The sequence below is a fragment of the Barbus barbus genome (assembly GCF_936440315.1).
Source record: "Barbus barbus genome assembly, chromosome: 15".
Lineage (NCBI taxonomy): Eukaryota > Metazoa > Chordata > Actinopteri > Cypriniformes > Cyprinidae > Barbus > Barbus barbus.
Genome location: NC_136743.1, coordinates 13,684,001 through 13,701,438, shown reverse-complemented (window position 1 = coordinate 13,701,438; position 17,438 = coordinate 13,684,001). Strand labels below are relative to the sequence as shown.

Below are 17,438 nucleotides of genomic sequence, written 5' to 3'. Positions count from 1 at the left end.
CAATAAAAGTGTATAGATTTAATTTAGTAGGCTATCATACAAATCAATGTAATCTTAGAATACTTAACAATAGTATCCACCTCAACAAAATTATCCACTATATATCTTTTTTATTTATAACTGTCTGATTGTTGAATGTGCCATTGTGCCTTTTCCTGGAGTGGTTGAAATGGACAGATCAATAACCATGTCATAATATGTTAAATAATATTAACAGATTTATTTAGTAAATGTGGAAATTAATAAGATTCATTAACTAATATTAATTCAGTAAGATTGCATGACAAAGATTAAGCCTAACTAATGTAGTTAACTAATGTTAACAAATGGAACCTATTGTAAAGTGCTACAGATGATTGCAATATAAAGCCCTTAACCTACAACACCACATACTGAATCATGGGTAGGACACATATTTTAATATTTTAATCATGTTTATTAGTTCGACTTTTTCATGTTTTTCTTGGAACACAAATGCATGTGAAGCATGAACATGTCTGAACATGTTTTAAAGAAACTAGCACTGCATATGTTTTTACACTTCATGGCAAAGTTATGAATGAATGAACCATTAATGGTTATTACAGAAGTGTTGGAGAATGCACTTTATACAGTTCGCAAAAAAGTACTTTACATCCCAAAACAAATGGAAAGACCAAGACATCAGCTCTCATTACATGTGTAAGTTGGAAAATCAAAACATCAGATCTTGATTAATCATAACATTCCACATGCCGGTGTGATTTTTTATATAAAGTAATTGTATGTATTTTGTAAAACTTTTGATGCTACTTAAACAAGATTAAATGCACTGAAAGTGGCCAAGTCTTTAATTTGTTTAATAATTTTCATATGTTAAAATCTTATTGACTGTAAAAAAAAATAAAAAACACCAGTAAAATACTTTCATTTTATGTTGCATGTTCTTTTAAGTACTAAGTTTTAGGTGTAGAAAACAGGACATTCTCAGAGGAGGTCATTGAAAAGTCCCCACCATAATAAAAAGTGTAAGAGGACCCTAATCTGCACTGTCCCATGATATATGAAAATGATGAAATAAATAAAAGAAACATAATATGTAAGTGTGCAAATATATTCTCACTGTCACAGCCATCTCAACTAGATAACAACCCAAGTGAGAAGGAGGACATGTTATTGGTAGCCTGTGTCTAGTCATGTACCAAGTGCTCGAGGAAGTATGACTGGACCTTGAGAGAGCCAATCAGATCGCTGGATTTCACACTAACAACAAACAAAAGATCGGGGTTCCCTCTGCTGCTGTCTTTCTGCTCCTTTTACCCTATTTAGTCTGTTCGATCGGTTAGATGTCGTCTTAAATAACAAGGATCAACTTTCTGGATGCATGTTATGTTTTTTTTAAGCTGCAGTTTGGCTGTACTGGCGTGATTAATTCTCTCTAGCGTCTTGCTAACTCTATCAGAGAGGCTGTTTGCGGGCTAATCGCAGTTAGCTGGCTGGCTAGCCGTCCGATCCGAATAAAACAAGCCCGAAATCTCAGCGGCTCTTCTCCTGTGGTGCCTGACAGTGGTCGCTTTAGCCACTGGACACTGTTAGAAAGCTGTCCAGCTAAAGATAGCTGGCAAGCTGTTGGTATCGGCGGCAGGAATCGGATCGCGATGTCAGGACCGTCGTCAGGCTGTGGGTTTCTGATGTCGGTTGTCGTTCACGGAGACTTGGCTCTCAACGAGCAGGAAAAAGAGCTCAACCAGCGGCTTAGACGCCTTTACCCGGCCGTCAACGAGCAAGAGACCCCGCTCCCCAGATCCTGGAGCCCCAAAGACAAATTCAGCTACATCGGCCTGTCTCAAAACAACCTCCGGGTGCATTATAAAGGTAACCAAGGCTAACAGCAGCAGATGAACACAAACACCAAGTTGTTTACCAGCTAAATGTTGAAGGCATTAGCCAGGTTAGCTCGTGTCAAGTTGCACCTCTGATTAATGATATAAAAATACACTTCTGTTAGCTTCTGCGTGCTCGTATTGTCTGTGAATCAAACATTTTTCGTCACACAAACTGCTAAAATCGTTACGAAACAGGGATGATTTAGAGTGATTATCGAGCGCATTAGCCGATATAAGTAAACGAAACTTTGATTACTTATAACTAACTGCTTAGACGACATGTTTGAATAAAAATAGCCTCCCTTTAGCATTATATAGCACCATTCCTAGCAGTCCGCGTTGTCCAGAAATTGAACGACTGCTTTAATATGATGTTTTATGCATAACAGTGTGTGTGCGTATATGACATGTAGTCTTTGAGAATAAATGATAAAGGTATTAAGTTTGAAACTATAGGCTAAAGTTCGTGTATTGTAGCAAGGAGATGGTGGTGAGTTTCAGCAGCGAGCTATAAAGATGCTTCAGTCATTTCCGGAAGCACCTACTGTATGGAGTTTCACAGTTGAAATGCAGTCATTGTTAGCTCTTTTGACAACATGATCTGTGTACAAAAGCTATGTCTTAATACACACATGCTGATGTAGTAGAGATCGAGCCTGAGCCTGACGCAGAAGCTCTAGGAAAGGCCTGTCTGTTTTTATCTGCAGAGGCAGGTTTTCTGCCATCGCGTGTATGTAAGGCTTTTACTAGGAATTCAGCAGATAAAGAAAAGCTGTAATATATTGTATAATTTGATTACCATATTTAGTTATTAAATATGCCTGTGTAATCCAGTGAGGTGTCTGCCATTTCCCTCAGCAGAGTAATAAAGGTAGGCCACAGAATTAATTAGGCCAGTCAGTGCTGACCTCAGGTAGGTTTCAGGTAGACTGCCTTAAATTACCAGTAGGCCAAGATGTCTTTATAAATGTACAAGCTACATATAAGCTTATGAATTTACTTCAGATATAAGTCTGATTATCAGGAGTTCAGGACTAAAATGTTACAAAAAGTGACAAAGATGCATATATTTCACTCTGTAAAACCTGAGTCCTGACATATTAAATAATAGTAAGAATATTATGTTTTTAATTAAATGGTTAATTGGCTCTTCAGCCAAAATATTTTAAAGTTTATATATGATTTATGTTTTGTAGTATATTTGAGACATCAGGCATTGTGGCTTATATAGAATGAAAAAGTGAGAATATGGAGCTCGTACACAAGAGAAAAAAACACCTCAGTTTTATGTCAAAAGTAAGATGAAATTATGATCTTTTATTGTAAATCAGTGAGATCTTTTTAACAGTATAGCAGACTGCTTACTTAAAATTGACATAAATATCACTTGTCACTTGATATGTCCCAGTAATACATCTTTGAAAGATGACATTTAAATGCTTAGTTTTATGATTATTGCTCTGTAGTTATCATTTTGGGGGAAAACACATAATGCAATACAATGATGTTTGAGAGACGTACAAATAAGCATTCCTCAACGGCCTGTTGTATGATAATTGATGCATACATTTTAACGCAATTATTAAAAAAAAAAATGATGTATGGATAATCAAGTAGACCTAAGTTGCTTCAGTCCAGTAAATGTTTGTCTTGTGATATTAGTGATGATATAAAAGTTATTCTTATGTTTACTTTATAAAAATCATTAAAGATTTCACAGCAAAAAGTATTTTTAGAATTTTGATGAGAGCCTGATTCGCTAATAAAATTGAATTATCATTCTGAGGGCAGAAAGGATATAGAGTATTGTGTACAACAGGTTTTTCAGCAAGGTTTCGATCATGTTTGAGGGCATTGAGGGCATAGAAATTCTTGAGTCAAATATGATGCAATAGGCTTATATGTTTCAAATGTGTGGAAACAATTCTTTGTTGGTGTTATATTTTTTAGTATTCTATTTCATGCCTGTCTGGTTAAGTATTAGTAATGAGTAAATAATGGGTTTAATCCCTCTTCAGACACTATAATAACTTATAGCTATACTGTATGCATTTGCTGTCTCAGAGGTGACTGTTATGCTTTTGATAAAAACAGTGAAAATAAAGAAAATACTCCCAATTAGTCCAAAACATCAAACATCAGTGATACACAGTAGAGAGCTGTAGAGTATATCTGTTCAGTTCAGATTGTTTATTGTCATTGTACTTGCATCCAACGAAATTGTAGATTTGCCAAAGTATCCAGCTACAGATTGTTTAAACAAAAACAAATAAATAATAATAATAATTAAGGACCACTCACCATATCATACAATAATTTTTTTGTTCATGTTATATCTTGTAGCCTACATTATTTACTGCATCTTTTGTATTTGATGTTGGTTTGGTTTTATAAATAACGTTCATATTTGTTCTGAAAATGTGATTTTTGTAAAATAATAATACATTCAACTGGAGTATTTGACTTGAATGAGGTGGCATGCCTTTTAGGGCAAACATTGGCTGTTAATAATAATAAATAATATTTTAAACAAATTTCTGACATTGGTTTGTTGGTTATTGCTAATAAAAATGACAATAATTATGAATTCCCAAATTTAGAGCATATTCGCATGAAATAAACTGCCATTTTGAAATATCAAGACAAATGTGCAGTGTCTTTTTTTGCTGTTGCCAGGCAAAATATCATACAGTATAAAGTATAAGTGTTTTTGCCATGGCGACCTCTGGCGATGTTATAACATTACAAATGTTCTGGTGCTCCTTGTGAGTGACACAAACTATTAGCAGGTGTAAATGATTGTGTTTGTCATCCAGGTCATGGAAAGACCCCAAAAGATGCGGCATCTGTCCGTGCAACACACCCTATTCCAGCTGCCTGCGGGGTCTATTACTTTGAGGTGAAAATTATCAGTAAAGGACGAGATGGGTATGTGAATGATTCAGTATTTTCTTAAATTACTTTAAGAAAGGGAGCGTTCACTTTTAAGGGAACATTTTAAGGTGCATTCGGTAATTGTTAGTTTATGTGGCTGTGTAACGGTTGTCTTGGACTCCACCTAGTGGCATGGATGTAGCATTATGCAAAAGTTTTCATTTACTAATGTCTTTGTTGAAATTCTCTGTTAGAAGTTAGCCATAAATAATTTATTCTTAGAGTGAAAATGTGGGATAAGGGGTTTACAGAAATGGTTAGTATTGGTAATGCTGGTCATGTGATCTCAACATGGCGGCTCCCATGAGGTGACCTGTTCCAGGAAATTGAACAATTCGGTCCAGAGTTCATCATAGTTAACTAAAACCATTAAAAAAAATTGTTACTTAAAATAAATGTTAACTGAAATTAAACAAAATATATATATTTTTAAATTATATTTAATTTTAGCTAGTTGCTAGTATCTCATTTTCATTTAGTTAAACTTGTAGTAAACTAAAACAAGGTATAAAAAATTACAAATATACTAAAATTAATATACAAATACTAAAATTAATATACAAATACAAAATGAGTTATAAGTGATACTAAAATAACTCAGTCTCATGTGTACATGATTTTAAAAAAAATTCAGTCATTAATTTCTTTAGGGATAAAATTTTCTTAATTAGGAAAAAGTTACAGAATGTACCTTTTAATTTTTAGGCTGAGCAGTATTAACCTCCTCTGATGCAGAACATTTTATTAAATAAATGCTGTTTTGTGAGCAGATACATGGGGATTGGCCTGTCAGCTCAAGGTGTCAACATGAACAGACTTCCAGGTAAAACGTCATGTTTTCAGGTTATTTGTATCTAAAATGTCTATGATCACTATAGACTATAAATACTATAGGTTTTGTAGTTTAGATGCGGCTAGTGGGCATGTTAAGTTGATCCTCCACCTTTTGACTCTCATAGGGTGTTCCTCTGTGAGATTGCAGTTTGCCAGGGAGATAAGCTTCCTTAGCGTTTTTGTGGTTCATTGTTTCCAAAAATCACCAGAATGTGTACAATGTCCTCCCCTTAGGTTGGGACAAACACTCATATGGATATCATGGAGATGACGGCCACTCCTTCTGCTCATCTGGCACTGGGCAGCCCTATGGTCCCACATTCACAACAGGCGATGTGATCGGCTGCTGTGTGAACCTCATCAACAATACTTGTTTCTACACAAAAAATGGACACAGTCTAGGTAGCATTTGAATTGCACATTAATATCAAATGCTTGTCTTAAACCAAACTGTGGTTATTTGTTCTTTATTTATTACTGGTCATCAATTCAGTGAGCACTTTAACAGTAAGAATATTTTTCATTTAGGATGATTTAGTAATTTATAGGAGGTATTGGCTATTAGCAAGTATGGCTATTAACATACTTTCAAATTCAAATCTTGAATTTACTTTAATAACAGTCTAATTCTTTTTTGTATTGTTTTTTCAGGGATAGCTTTTACAGATTTACCGGTAAGTCTTTATTTTCTTAAACACCTCTAAGCTTGAAATAATTTTTTTTTACTGCATTACTATATTATACACTACCGTTCAAAAGTCTGGGGTCGATTTTGACAATTAATTTGATCATAAATATACCAAAAACAAAAATATTCCCCCGGTTTCACAGACTAAAATGTAAGTCTGAGCTGTTTCAACTGAAAGAAACTAGCACTGATTGATCTTAAAATATATCAGTGCCTTTGTTTTGTCTCAAGATGGACACCAGTAATGTTTCTGTCTAAGGCGCGTTTATAAAAAATTACTTAAATGTCCTAATTGAACTATGGCCTAATGCTAGTTTAGTCTAAGCCCTGTCTGTACAGCCAGGCCATTATTGCATTTTAAAATAAGCTGTCTATATATTTTCAAATGCAGTTTATTCCTATGATGGTAAAACTGAATTTTCAGCAGCCAGTCTTCAGTGTCACATGATCTTTTTGAACCATTTGGAAACCATTGTGCTGCTCAACATTTTTGTGGAAACCATGACACTTCGTTTTTCAGGATTCGTTGATGAATAGAAAGTACAAAAGAACAGCATTTATTTGAAAATAAACATTTTCATAACATTTTAAATGTCTTTACCATAATTTTTGATCAATTTAATGCATCCTTGCTGCATAAAATAAATTTAGAATTTTAAAAAAGATTTTTTTCTTTTGAACGGTGGTGTATATTATGTTGTTTATTGTAGTGTTATGTAGTCTATCCTCCAATAGTTTATTCAGATAAATGTACGACTGTTTACATTCTGATTACATGCACATGTGTTTTGTTAAAATGTTAAGTTTTGTATGTTTGTTGTCTAAATATTGAACTTGCAATGACATCATTTGTAGCTTTATATATATGTTTTTGTGTTTCACTGCCTGGAGGTCATGGGGTGATTGATCATTTGTATATTTTTCATTCTATTGTAATATTTTTAGATATTGTTGAGGAAGCCTTTTGCTATTGTTTTGTCTTTCCTTCCTTTCTTCATCATCCAAGATGTTGTACTGACAGCCCCTAAGCATTGCTCTTGCTAACTGAACAGAGGCCTGTTTGGGGCTAAACAATAATCCATTGAGCAGAAAACACAGTTGGCTGGTGACCAGCATTCATGCTACTCTGAGTACTTCTGTGGAGTATGTCAGTTTAGCAGCCCTGACCTTTCTTTCTATTGGACAGTGAGCACAGACCCTCCCAAAGTTATTCTACAGAAAGCATCAGAAAATGACTAATATGTGTCTGCCCCTGACCTGGCCGATAATTATATAGCTATGGTTTGAAATCCGAATAAAATCTTTTTTTTTTTTTTCCTGAACGCCCATGATAGACAAACCAAGGCACATTTTCTGTCATCTCTTTTAAGCTAATCTCAGTTGTTTTATGAGAAAGTCTTTAGACATTGGTCTTACATACACATCATTAATAAAAAAAAAATTAGTTAGCCAGTAACTATAATCCACATTTAGTAAAATGTGCTTATTTTGCTTTTAGCCCAACCTGTATCCCACAGTGGGTCTACAGACCCCAGGGGAGGTCGTGGACGCCAATTTTGGGCAGCATCCATTTGTCTTTGATATTGAGGATTACATGCGTGAATGGAGAACCAAAATCCAAGCCCAGATTGACCGTTTCCCCATTGGGGAGAGAGAAGGAGAATGGCAGGCCATGATTCAGAAGTGAGTACTTTTGATTTGGAGTATTTTTTATTAGTGCTGTCAAATGATTAATCGCATCCAAAATAAAAGTTTTTGTTTATGTAATATATGTGTGTGTACTTTGTATATTTATTATGTGTATATATAAATAAACACACATATAGTATATATTTTGAAAATATTTACATGTATTTAAATGTATATATTTATGTTTATATAATTTAAATTATATACAAATATAACATTTTTCTTAAATATATACATGCGCGTATATATGTATATGTATATATGTGTGTATATATATATATATATATATATATATATACACACACACACACACAGTATTTCACAGAAGTGAGTACACCCCTCACATTTTTGTAAATGTTTTATATCTTTTCATGTGACATCACTGAAGAAATGACACTTTGCTCCAATGTAAAGTAGTGAGTGTACAGCTTGTATAACAGTGTAAATTTGCTGTCCCCTCAAAATAACTCAACATGCAGCCATTAATGTCTAAACCGCTGGTCACAAAAGTGAGTACACCCCTAAGTGAAAATGTCCAAATTGGGCCCAATTAGCCATTTTCTCTCCCCAGTGTCATGTGACTCGTTAGTGTTACAAGGTTTCAGGTGTGAATGGGGAGCAGGTGTGTTAAATTTGGTGTTATCGCTCTCACTCTCTCATACTGGTCACTGGAAGTTCAACATGGCACCTCATGGCAAAGAACTCTCTGAGGATCTGAAAAAAATAATTGTTGCTCTACATAAAGATGGCATAGGCTATAAGAAGATTGCCAAGACCCTGAAACTGAGCAGCAGCACGGTGGCCAAGACCATACAGCGGTTTAACAGGACAGGTTCCACCCAGAACAGGCCTCGCCATGGTCGACCAAAGAAGTTGAGTGCACGTGCTCGGCGTCATATCCAGAGGTTGTGTTTGGGAAATAGATGTATGAGTGCTGCCAGCATTGCTGCAGAGGTTGAAGGGGGGGGGGGGGGGTCAGCCTGTCAGTGCTCAGACCATACGCCGCACACTGCATCAAATTGGTCTGCATGACTGTCATCCCAGAAGGAAGCCTCTTCTAAAGATGATGCACAAGAAAGGCCTCAAACAGTTTGCTGAAGACAAGCAGACTAAGGACATGGATTACTGGAACCATGTCCTGTGGTCTGATGAGACCAAGATAAACTTATTTGGTTCAGATGGTGTCAAGCGTGTGTGGCGGCAACCAGGTGAGGAGTACAAAGACAAGTGTGTCTTGCCTACAGTCAAGCATGGTGGTGGGAGTGTCATGGTCTGGGGCTGCATGAGTGCTGCTGGCACTGGGGAGCTACAGTTCATTGAGGGAACCATGAATGCCAACATGTACTGTGACATACTGAAGCAGAGACTGGGCCACAGGGCAGTATTCCAACATAACGACCCCAAAACACATATCCAACACGACCACTGCCTTGCTAAAGAAGCTGAGGGTAAAGGTGATGGACTGGCCAAGCATGTCTCCAGACCTAAACCCTATTGAGCATTTGTGGAGCATCCTCAAACGGAAGGTGGAGGAGCGCAAGGTCTCTAACATCCACCAGCTCCGTGATGTCGTCATGGAAGAGTGTAAGAGGACTCCAGTGGCAACCTGTGAAGCTCTGCTGAACTCCATGCCCAAGAGGGTTAAGGCAGTGCTGGAAAATAATGGTGGCCACACAAAATATTGACACTTTGGGCCCAATTTGGACATTTTCACTTAGGGGTGTACTCACTTTTGTGGCCAGCGGTTTAGACATTAATGGCTGTGTGTTGAGTTATTTTGAGGGGACAGCAAATTTACACTGTTATACAAGCTGTACACTCACTACTTTACATTGGAGCAAAGTGTAATTTCTTCAGTGTTGTCACATGAAAAGATATAATAAAATAATTTACTAAAATGTGAGGGGTGTACTCACTTCTGTGAGATACGATAGATAGATAGATAGATAGATAGATAGATAGATAGATAGATAGATAGATAATATACACTGTACACACACATTATGTAAACAAAAACTTTTATTGTGGATTCGATTAATTGCGATTAATCATTTGAAACCACTCATTTTTTTTTAGGTTTATATTTTCAAAACCTTTCCAGAGGTAATTAATGGATATGCTAGTGGCATTTTTTATTTTATTTTTTTTGTCGTCTTTTGACTTATTCGTTCTCTTTTATTAGAATGGTGGCCTCCTATCTGGTTCACCACAGCTACTGTGCCACCGCTGAGGCCTTTGCCAAATCAACTGACCAGGCTGTACATGAGGAACTTGCTTCTATCAAAAATAGACAGAGTGAGTCTTCACAGGCAACACAAATAGGCTGTTCAGACTTATCTGGGTCTTATTTTGGGTTTGTATGATTGTTAAAGTCAGCATGAAATCAGATTGTCACAGTTTCTGGTCCAATGATTGAATTGAATGAATCTGAATGATTCATCACTGCATGTCAGCATGCTTTCAGGGTTGAACATTCTCAACTTAGTGCTGAGTAATTATTTCACGTCTGTGATTGCAGAGATCCAGAAGCTGGTCCTATCTGGCAGAATGGGAGAGGCTATAGAGACCACTCAACAACTTTACCCAAGCCTGTTAGAGAGAAACCCAGACCTCCTGTTTATGTTGAAGTAAGTGTGATATGTGCCATCTTTCAGGAATTAGCACATCTTCAGTAAAGACACCAAATGCATAATGTATCTACATCTCTCTCTTTCCAGAGTCAGGCAGTTCATTGAGATGGTGAATGGCACTGACAGTGAGGTCAGGTGTCTCGGTGGGAGGAGCCCTAAGTCACAGGATAGTTACCCAGGCTCCCCCCGTCTCTTCAACAGCCCTGTTCACAAAGCCAGCAGCTCCCAGACCTACCAGACAGGTACGTTTTATATCCACAAATGTTTTCTGCCAGCATGGGTGAAAAAAAATCATACCAAAATGATCGTACAAAAATAGGGCTTTTTCACCAGAGAAACATATTTTAGTTCCTAAAAGTACCCTCTTTTTTACATATCCACACCGCAGGAACTGGGAATGGTTTTAACTGAAGGAATGCCTTTTGGGGGGGACTAAATTAGCTCCTACTTCAGAGTAGGGTTTAACCCAGCACAATAGGAACTACCACAGGTATAAGTGTATGTTGATTGGCCGAATGCATGCCAAACAAACTCTGGCATCCACTATTTTTAAAAAGCTGTATAAACACATTTTAATATATTCCACTCCACAAATGAAGTCCACGAACTGGCAGTGCGAATACAACCAAGAAAATTTAGTTTTCAGGGGACCGCCCTGTTAGCGAGTTCCTTTAACTACCCATTGTGGTAGCTCCTTATGTAGTCTTCATTGAAATGGCCATTTTGATTAGTGGTTCTCAACCAGAGGGCTCCTAAAAGTCTTTAAAAAATGATTTAAATTGAGTTATATTTGCATAATTAAAATTCTGAAAAACACCAAAAATAAAGATGTACATCATTAAACTGACAATATAACAGGTATGTTGACTTGAGATAGGAGGGCCTTCGAATATTGTCTTGGACAGACTGGGGCTTTGGAGTCAAAATGGTTGAGAACTGCTAATTATGTAATTTTTTTAAATCAAGGCTAGTCCTAGACCAGAATGACCTGTTGATCATGAATTGGAGATGTTGGCACTAATCGTTTGCACGTCCCTCTTTCTCCAGGTTTTGATAGTAATTACTGTAATGGAGTTTCATCAAGTAAAGGCCACACCTCGGCCCATAGTCACAAGTCATGTCCGCCTACCATGCCAAGCCCTGAACTTGGTGTCCTGAACGGAAGTCGGGGCCAGCAGACCAGTGTTAGGTACGTCTTTGTTCCGTAGCACATTGAAATATCCTTCAATTTTACATCAAATGAAAATTCACCTTATGTTTTGTACATGTATGTTATAGTGAACAGTTCATATGTGTATATGGTTATTATTTGTAATTTTTTTTTTTTACCTAATAATGTATATTTAAAATGTCATAACTGGAACTTCCAGTGAAATTACAGACTTTTTTCTCTAGTGATGTATGACAGACAATTCTCCAATATTTTAGTCCACTTAAAATTTTCCCCTCCACAAGTTCACATTCGTTTTTGAGCGCAGCACCCACATCTTAAAATCCATAGATCCCTGCTTTTTTCCCCCAATAATCTGTTTAGGGATGTGCAAAAATAATCGAGTACTCCAGTACTTGGCTGTGACAGCAACGATCGATCGTGGACTTTGGGCAGCACCCTGAGCTCTGATTGTTTATCTTGCCACAGCATGCGGTCCAAAGATGTCCGGGCTAGCTACATGCATGTCTGATTAATCTAATATAGGATGTGTTGGGGTATTAACATTTATTAACATGTGGAATGTGTTTAGTTTCATTCTCAAGTGCAATGTTGACTTTGAGTTATTTTATTTAGTTATTTGAGATGATTGTATTACTTTTAGATGTTTCTTTTTTTTTTTTTAAATACTGATGTTATAATAATGCAGCAGTGCTTTTTTCGTCATATTTGTTCAACAGTAGGCATAGTTCAATTAAAATTGTTTTCGTACTTCATATGGCTTAGAAAACACGCAGGCGATTTCAGGAATCACTTGATAATGTAGATGAAAATATAGCACAAATCTGCCATAAACATGGCATTATAATGAGAACTTTATAGAATATGAATCTATAGTAAATTCTGTCTGCTTTCCTTGCCTGTGTTTCAGCGCACTGTTATGAAAGCACATTACAGCGGGAGCTCTCTCACTCACTCTGTCTCTGTAACTTAAAATTCACTGGTGTTTGCATCCTTTTGTGCAGAAACAAATTGTAATGTTATGTATCTAAGTTAGCTGATTTATATCAAAGGATGTGTCATAGAACAGGCTCCAGTTTATTGGCATAAAGTCACTCAGCTTCACCTCAAGCAGCTATTCCCTTTTAGATGCTTCATTTTTAATAACTTTGCTCCATCATAATCATAATCTAACTGTTCAAATCATGTGTTCAGGTTTTTTATAGATAGGTGTTCATGTCATATATATTTTTAACATTCATTTTCATAACAGTTGTCAGTTTCATTATCTCCGTTACGGCCATGCCCCGCCCCCTGCACATGTCCCGCCCCAGAGTACTCGATTACTCGTTTTTGTAACCTATAGATGATGGAAATGAGAAATTGCCAAAAATGCCCATCCCTAAATCTGTTACACTCGGATGTACGTCATAATGCAGAAGAAACGTTCTGTCATTACATCCGTTTCATTGCAACTTTAATTCTGAAGGGCAAATTATATAGGAACATAGTAACTGTACAGCACAAAATAAGCCTGTTGTGTAAATGTTGACTCTTCGTCGCAGTGCTGAGGTGGAGATGGAGGTTGATCACTTCTCAAACGGAGTGTCTGAATCCTCTTCAAATGGATTTCTGAATGGCAGCTCTACTCATGGGATAGACTTGGAGGAATGTGATGGAGATATGGGTGAGAACATTAATTGTGTTCAGTCCTCTGTTAAATTCCTGTGTCTGCAATGAAATTTGTTGTGGGTCAAAGGATTTTTCCTGTGTGATCTGTTTATCATATCTGATGTTGTGCATGTGACTTTAGTCAATTATGTTATGCAAATGAATCCCGTGTACCATTTTAAATGGATTAAATGTTCTGTACACAGAAGTGGATAGTGCTCAATCTAAGAGGCAGTTGTGCGGAGGGAGCCAGGCAGCCATTGAGAGGATGATTCAGTTCGGCCGCGAGCTACAGGGCATGAGTGAACTCTTACGCCGTGAGAGGGGCAAAAACTCAGCCAATAAGAAGATGCTCAAGGTACTGCCTGTAATATACACTTGTTCTGAGTAGTTGGATGTAGGTTTTTGTACCTCACATATATGATTTAAAACGGTCTTAAGAAAAACATATTATTAAATGCATTTTGGTTATGGTGGTAATGCCCAGGCAACATGGAGATGTATATGTGTGTGTATATATAAATATGTTTTATCCTAAAACATCTTACTGTCTCCATTCTTGCAGGATGCTTTCAGTTTGCTGGCATATTCAGATCCATGGAACAGCCCTGTGGGCTACCAGCTAGACTCCATCCAGAGAGAGCCTGTCTGCTCCACACTCAACAGTGCAATATTAGGTAGGTACAGCATTAGTTTTCATTTGTTCTCAAACTGTTAAGGCCAAGTACCACCTTTGATCAAATCAGCGCAACCTAGTCACCACAGTGATCCCTTTGTTACTTTCAGAACTAAGAAAATCTCTTTAAGCTCAAACTTAAGCAAGTGAAAAAGCCTAAGTGAGCAACATAATGCTGTATTTTGATTTAAAAAAAAAAAAAAAGTTATCCCTGTAGTTTGGATAAATCCTGGTGCTGCAGATCCCTCATCAGCCCTTTTGTAGGTCTATAGAAGGATCCTGTCACATAACACATGCACAGACTGTTTTAATATTTAGAAAATATTACAGTGTAATTGCACATTAATATGCAAATTTTACAATCCAAACACATTATATAAATTTTAAATTTTTCTCTTCTCATCTTTCGCTGTCAGTCTCCATATAATATTGACAACATGCTCAAAACTGCATCCAGTGTATCTGAGCCAAAAAAGGCTTATTTTCCTGAAACTAAGCTAGACGCTTATTGTCAGGAACAATAGGATAATGTATACAATTTTTTGTTGATCACTTATGTTTTTTGTTGGCCAATTGCTGTTCACACTATGATATAATTTGTGTATTAGATTGTATTTATATGGCGCTAACACTAGCATTCAGAATAGTCGAAACGGTAATATTGTGAAATACTATTATGATTTAAAATAACCGTTTCATATTTGAATATATTTCAAAATGTAATTTATTCCTATGATGGCAAAGCTGAATTTACAGCATCATTACTCCAGTCAGTGTCACATGATCATTCAGAAATCATTCTAATATGCTGATTTGGTGCTCAAGAAACATTTCTTATTATTATTATCAATGTTGTAAACAGTTGTGGTGGTTAATATCTTTGTGAAAACACTGATACAATTTTTGTCAGGATACTTTAATGAATAGAATGTTCAAAGGAACTGTGTGTATTTAAAATAGGATGGTTTTGTAACATGATGAATGTCTTGACTGTCCCTTTTAATCAATTGAATGCGCCTTTGGTGAATAAAAGCATACATTTCTTTAAAAAAAAATATTTGAATGGTGGTGTGTATTGCTGTTTATTAGAGCTTACTCTTGAATCTTAACAATTCAACATTGGCATTTATCATTTAATGTCACACTTTTTCTCTCATGCAGAGACTCATAACCTGCCAAAGCAGCCTCCCTTGGCGCTCGCCGTTGGCCAGGCAGCTCAGTGTCTGTCCCTCATGGCTCGCACAGGCAGCGGATCCTGCGCCTTCGCATCAGTGGATGATTACCTGCACTAACCCCTGGAGAATCATCCCTTTAAATGACCACGTGAAAGAGGCCCACATCATCCCAGTCCATCCCAGACTCCCAAAAAAAAAAAAAAAAAAAAAAAAAAAACTGGGGCCAACTTTGAAACCATGGCCTGATGAACTGAGCCTCCACATGGCCAGACCTATCCTGGCTCTCTGACAAGACTGGATCCTCTTCACCCGGGCCTAAACCGGGCCTAAAGACACATTAGGAAGAGGGGTTCTTAAAAGTCAGACAAAATCCCCAATCATTATGGTCTTTATTTAGTTTTTCCTTTTGTCTTTTTTATTTTGGGGGAGGGGAGGAGGTGTTGGGTGGGGGGTGCAGCAGGCTCTGATTGTTTGTTTCCTAATTTACAAGGCATGAGGAAAATTATTATGACATAATGTTATTATCAGTAAACTTGCATATAAGATATATTTGTTCTTGGTTGAAAGCTGGCAGAGTGAGCGAGACCGAATAACTATGGTCCCACCGCGGCAACACCCTGCTATTTTCAGGTCTCAGCTTGTGTACTTTACCATTTAAAAAAGAAAAAAAAAAAAGAAAAAATATTGAAATTATATTAACACGAGGACTGGAACATTTAGTTATCTTACAGTAAAAAAAAAAATTAAAACCCAGAAAACCTAACACTGCTGGAGTCATCCTTAGTGGTGGTATTTAGTATAGAGCATTAGTGTGAGCTGTATGAGTTATGCCCTTTTTTGTGCAAGCGCACCCTCCCTCTGCCAACTGCACAGCAGGATTGATGCAATGTTCGGACTCTTTCATTTGTAATTGTATTGATGTCTATGGTCTTTTCATCCACCCGATCTCTTTTTTAAAAATCCATATTCAGGCGTTCTCTCATCATCGTTGCCTGCACTGTGTTTTTGTGCAGTTTGGATGTGTGACAGGAACATGGTGAAAATAAGGTCATATCCAGTCCCGGAGAGGCAAGACTGCTCCATTGTTTTTTCTCCTCTTGTTTACCAGTCAATCCCTCGGATCATCAGTACTTTTAAAACAAGGAGAATGGTACAGTATTGTCATCAACACTGTCTTATCATTTTCAGAAATAAAACGTAAATACCCAGTTGAACGAGATATACCCGTCTGTTTTGACACATTTCAGCGAATGTTCAGAATGTTGCACAAGTATTGTGATTACACCACGAAGAAAATTTTAAAAAGCCAAACTAAGTGTCTCATCAAACATTTAAAGAAATAGTTTATTTCCAAAAGTGACAATTGTGTTCTCATTTACTAAAACTTTTGAGACTTTGGTTACTCTTTCATCACATATGGACCACAGAACCAGTCATAAGGGTCAATTTCTCTAAATTGAGATTTATACATCTGAAAGCTGAATAAATAAGCATTCCGTTGTTGTATGGTTTATGATAGGACAATATTTGGCTGAGATGCAACTATTTGAATATCTGTAATCTGAGGGTGCAAAAAAATCAAAATACTGAGAAAATCGCCTTTAAAATTGTCCAAATTAAGTTCTTAGCAATGCATATTACTAATAAAAAATTAAGTTTTAATATATTTACAGCTGGAAATTTACTAAATATCTTCATGGAACATGATCTTTATATTCTAATGATTTTTGGCATAAAAGAAAAATCGATAATTTTGACCCATACAATGTATTTTTTGGCTATTGCTACAAATATACCCCAGCGACTTAAGACTGGTTTTGTGGTCCAGGGTCACACATGTGAAGATATTTTTGTTAAAACCTGAGAAGTTACTGTCCCTCCATTTAAAGTCCAGGTAATCAACACTTAAAAGATCCAAAAAGGTTATAAATCCGTACCCCTGGTTTCACAAACAAGGCTTAAGCCTAGTCCTAGACTAAAATGTTAGTCTGAGCTGTTTCAACTGAAAGAAACTCGCACTGACTGATCTTAAAATATATTGGTGCTTTTGTCTTTAGATGCACACCAGTAATTAAAATTTTTTTGTAAGGCATGTTTATTAAATTACTTGCATGTCCTAATTGAAC

The 17,438-nt window shown here is 36.6% G+C and overlaps 1 protein-coding gene across 1 annotated transcript; it reads left to right on the top strand.

The window, feature by feature from the left end:
- The first annotated feature begins 1,171 nt into the window (after positions 1-1,171).
- LOC306881334 (ran-binding protein 9-like) lies at positions 1,172-16,524 on the top strand. The gene is made up of 14 exons (XM_079435379.1): positions 1,172-1,854; positions 4,682-4,793; positions 5,570-5,622; positions 5,868-6,035; positions 6,285-6,307; positions 7,820-8,004; positions 10,193-10,305; positions 10,529-10,637; positions 10,728-10,882; positions 11,688-11,829; positions 13,356-13,477; positions 13,668-13,819; positions 14,027-14,138; positions 15,299-16,524. Exons 1-14 carry the CDS (start codon positions 1,638-1,640, stop codon positions 15,427-15,429), a joined length of 1,794 nt encoding a protein of 597 aa, XP_079291505.1. The 5' UTR covers positions 1,172-1,637; the 3' UTR covers positions 15,430-16,524.
- The last annotated feature ends 914 nt before the right edge of the window (positions 16,525-17,438 follow it).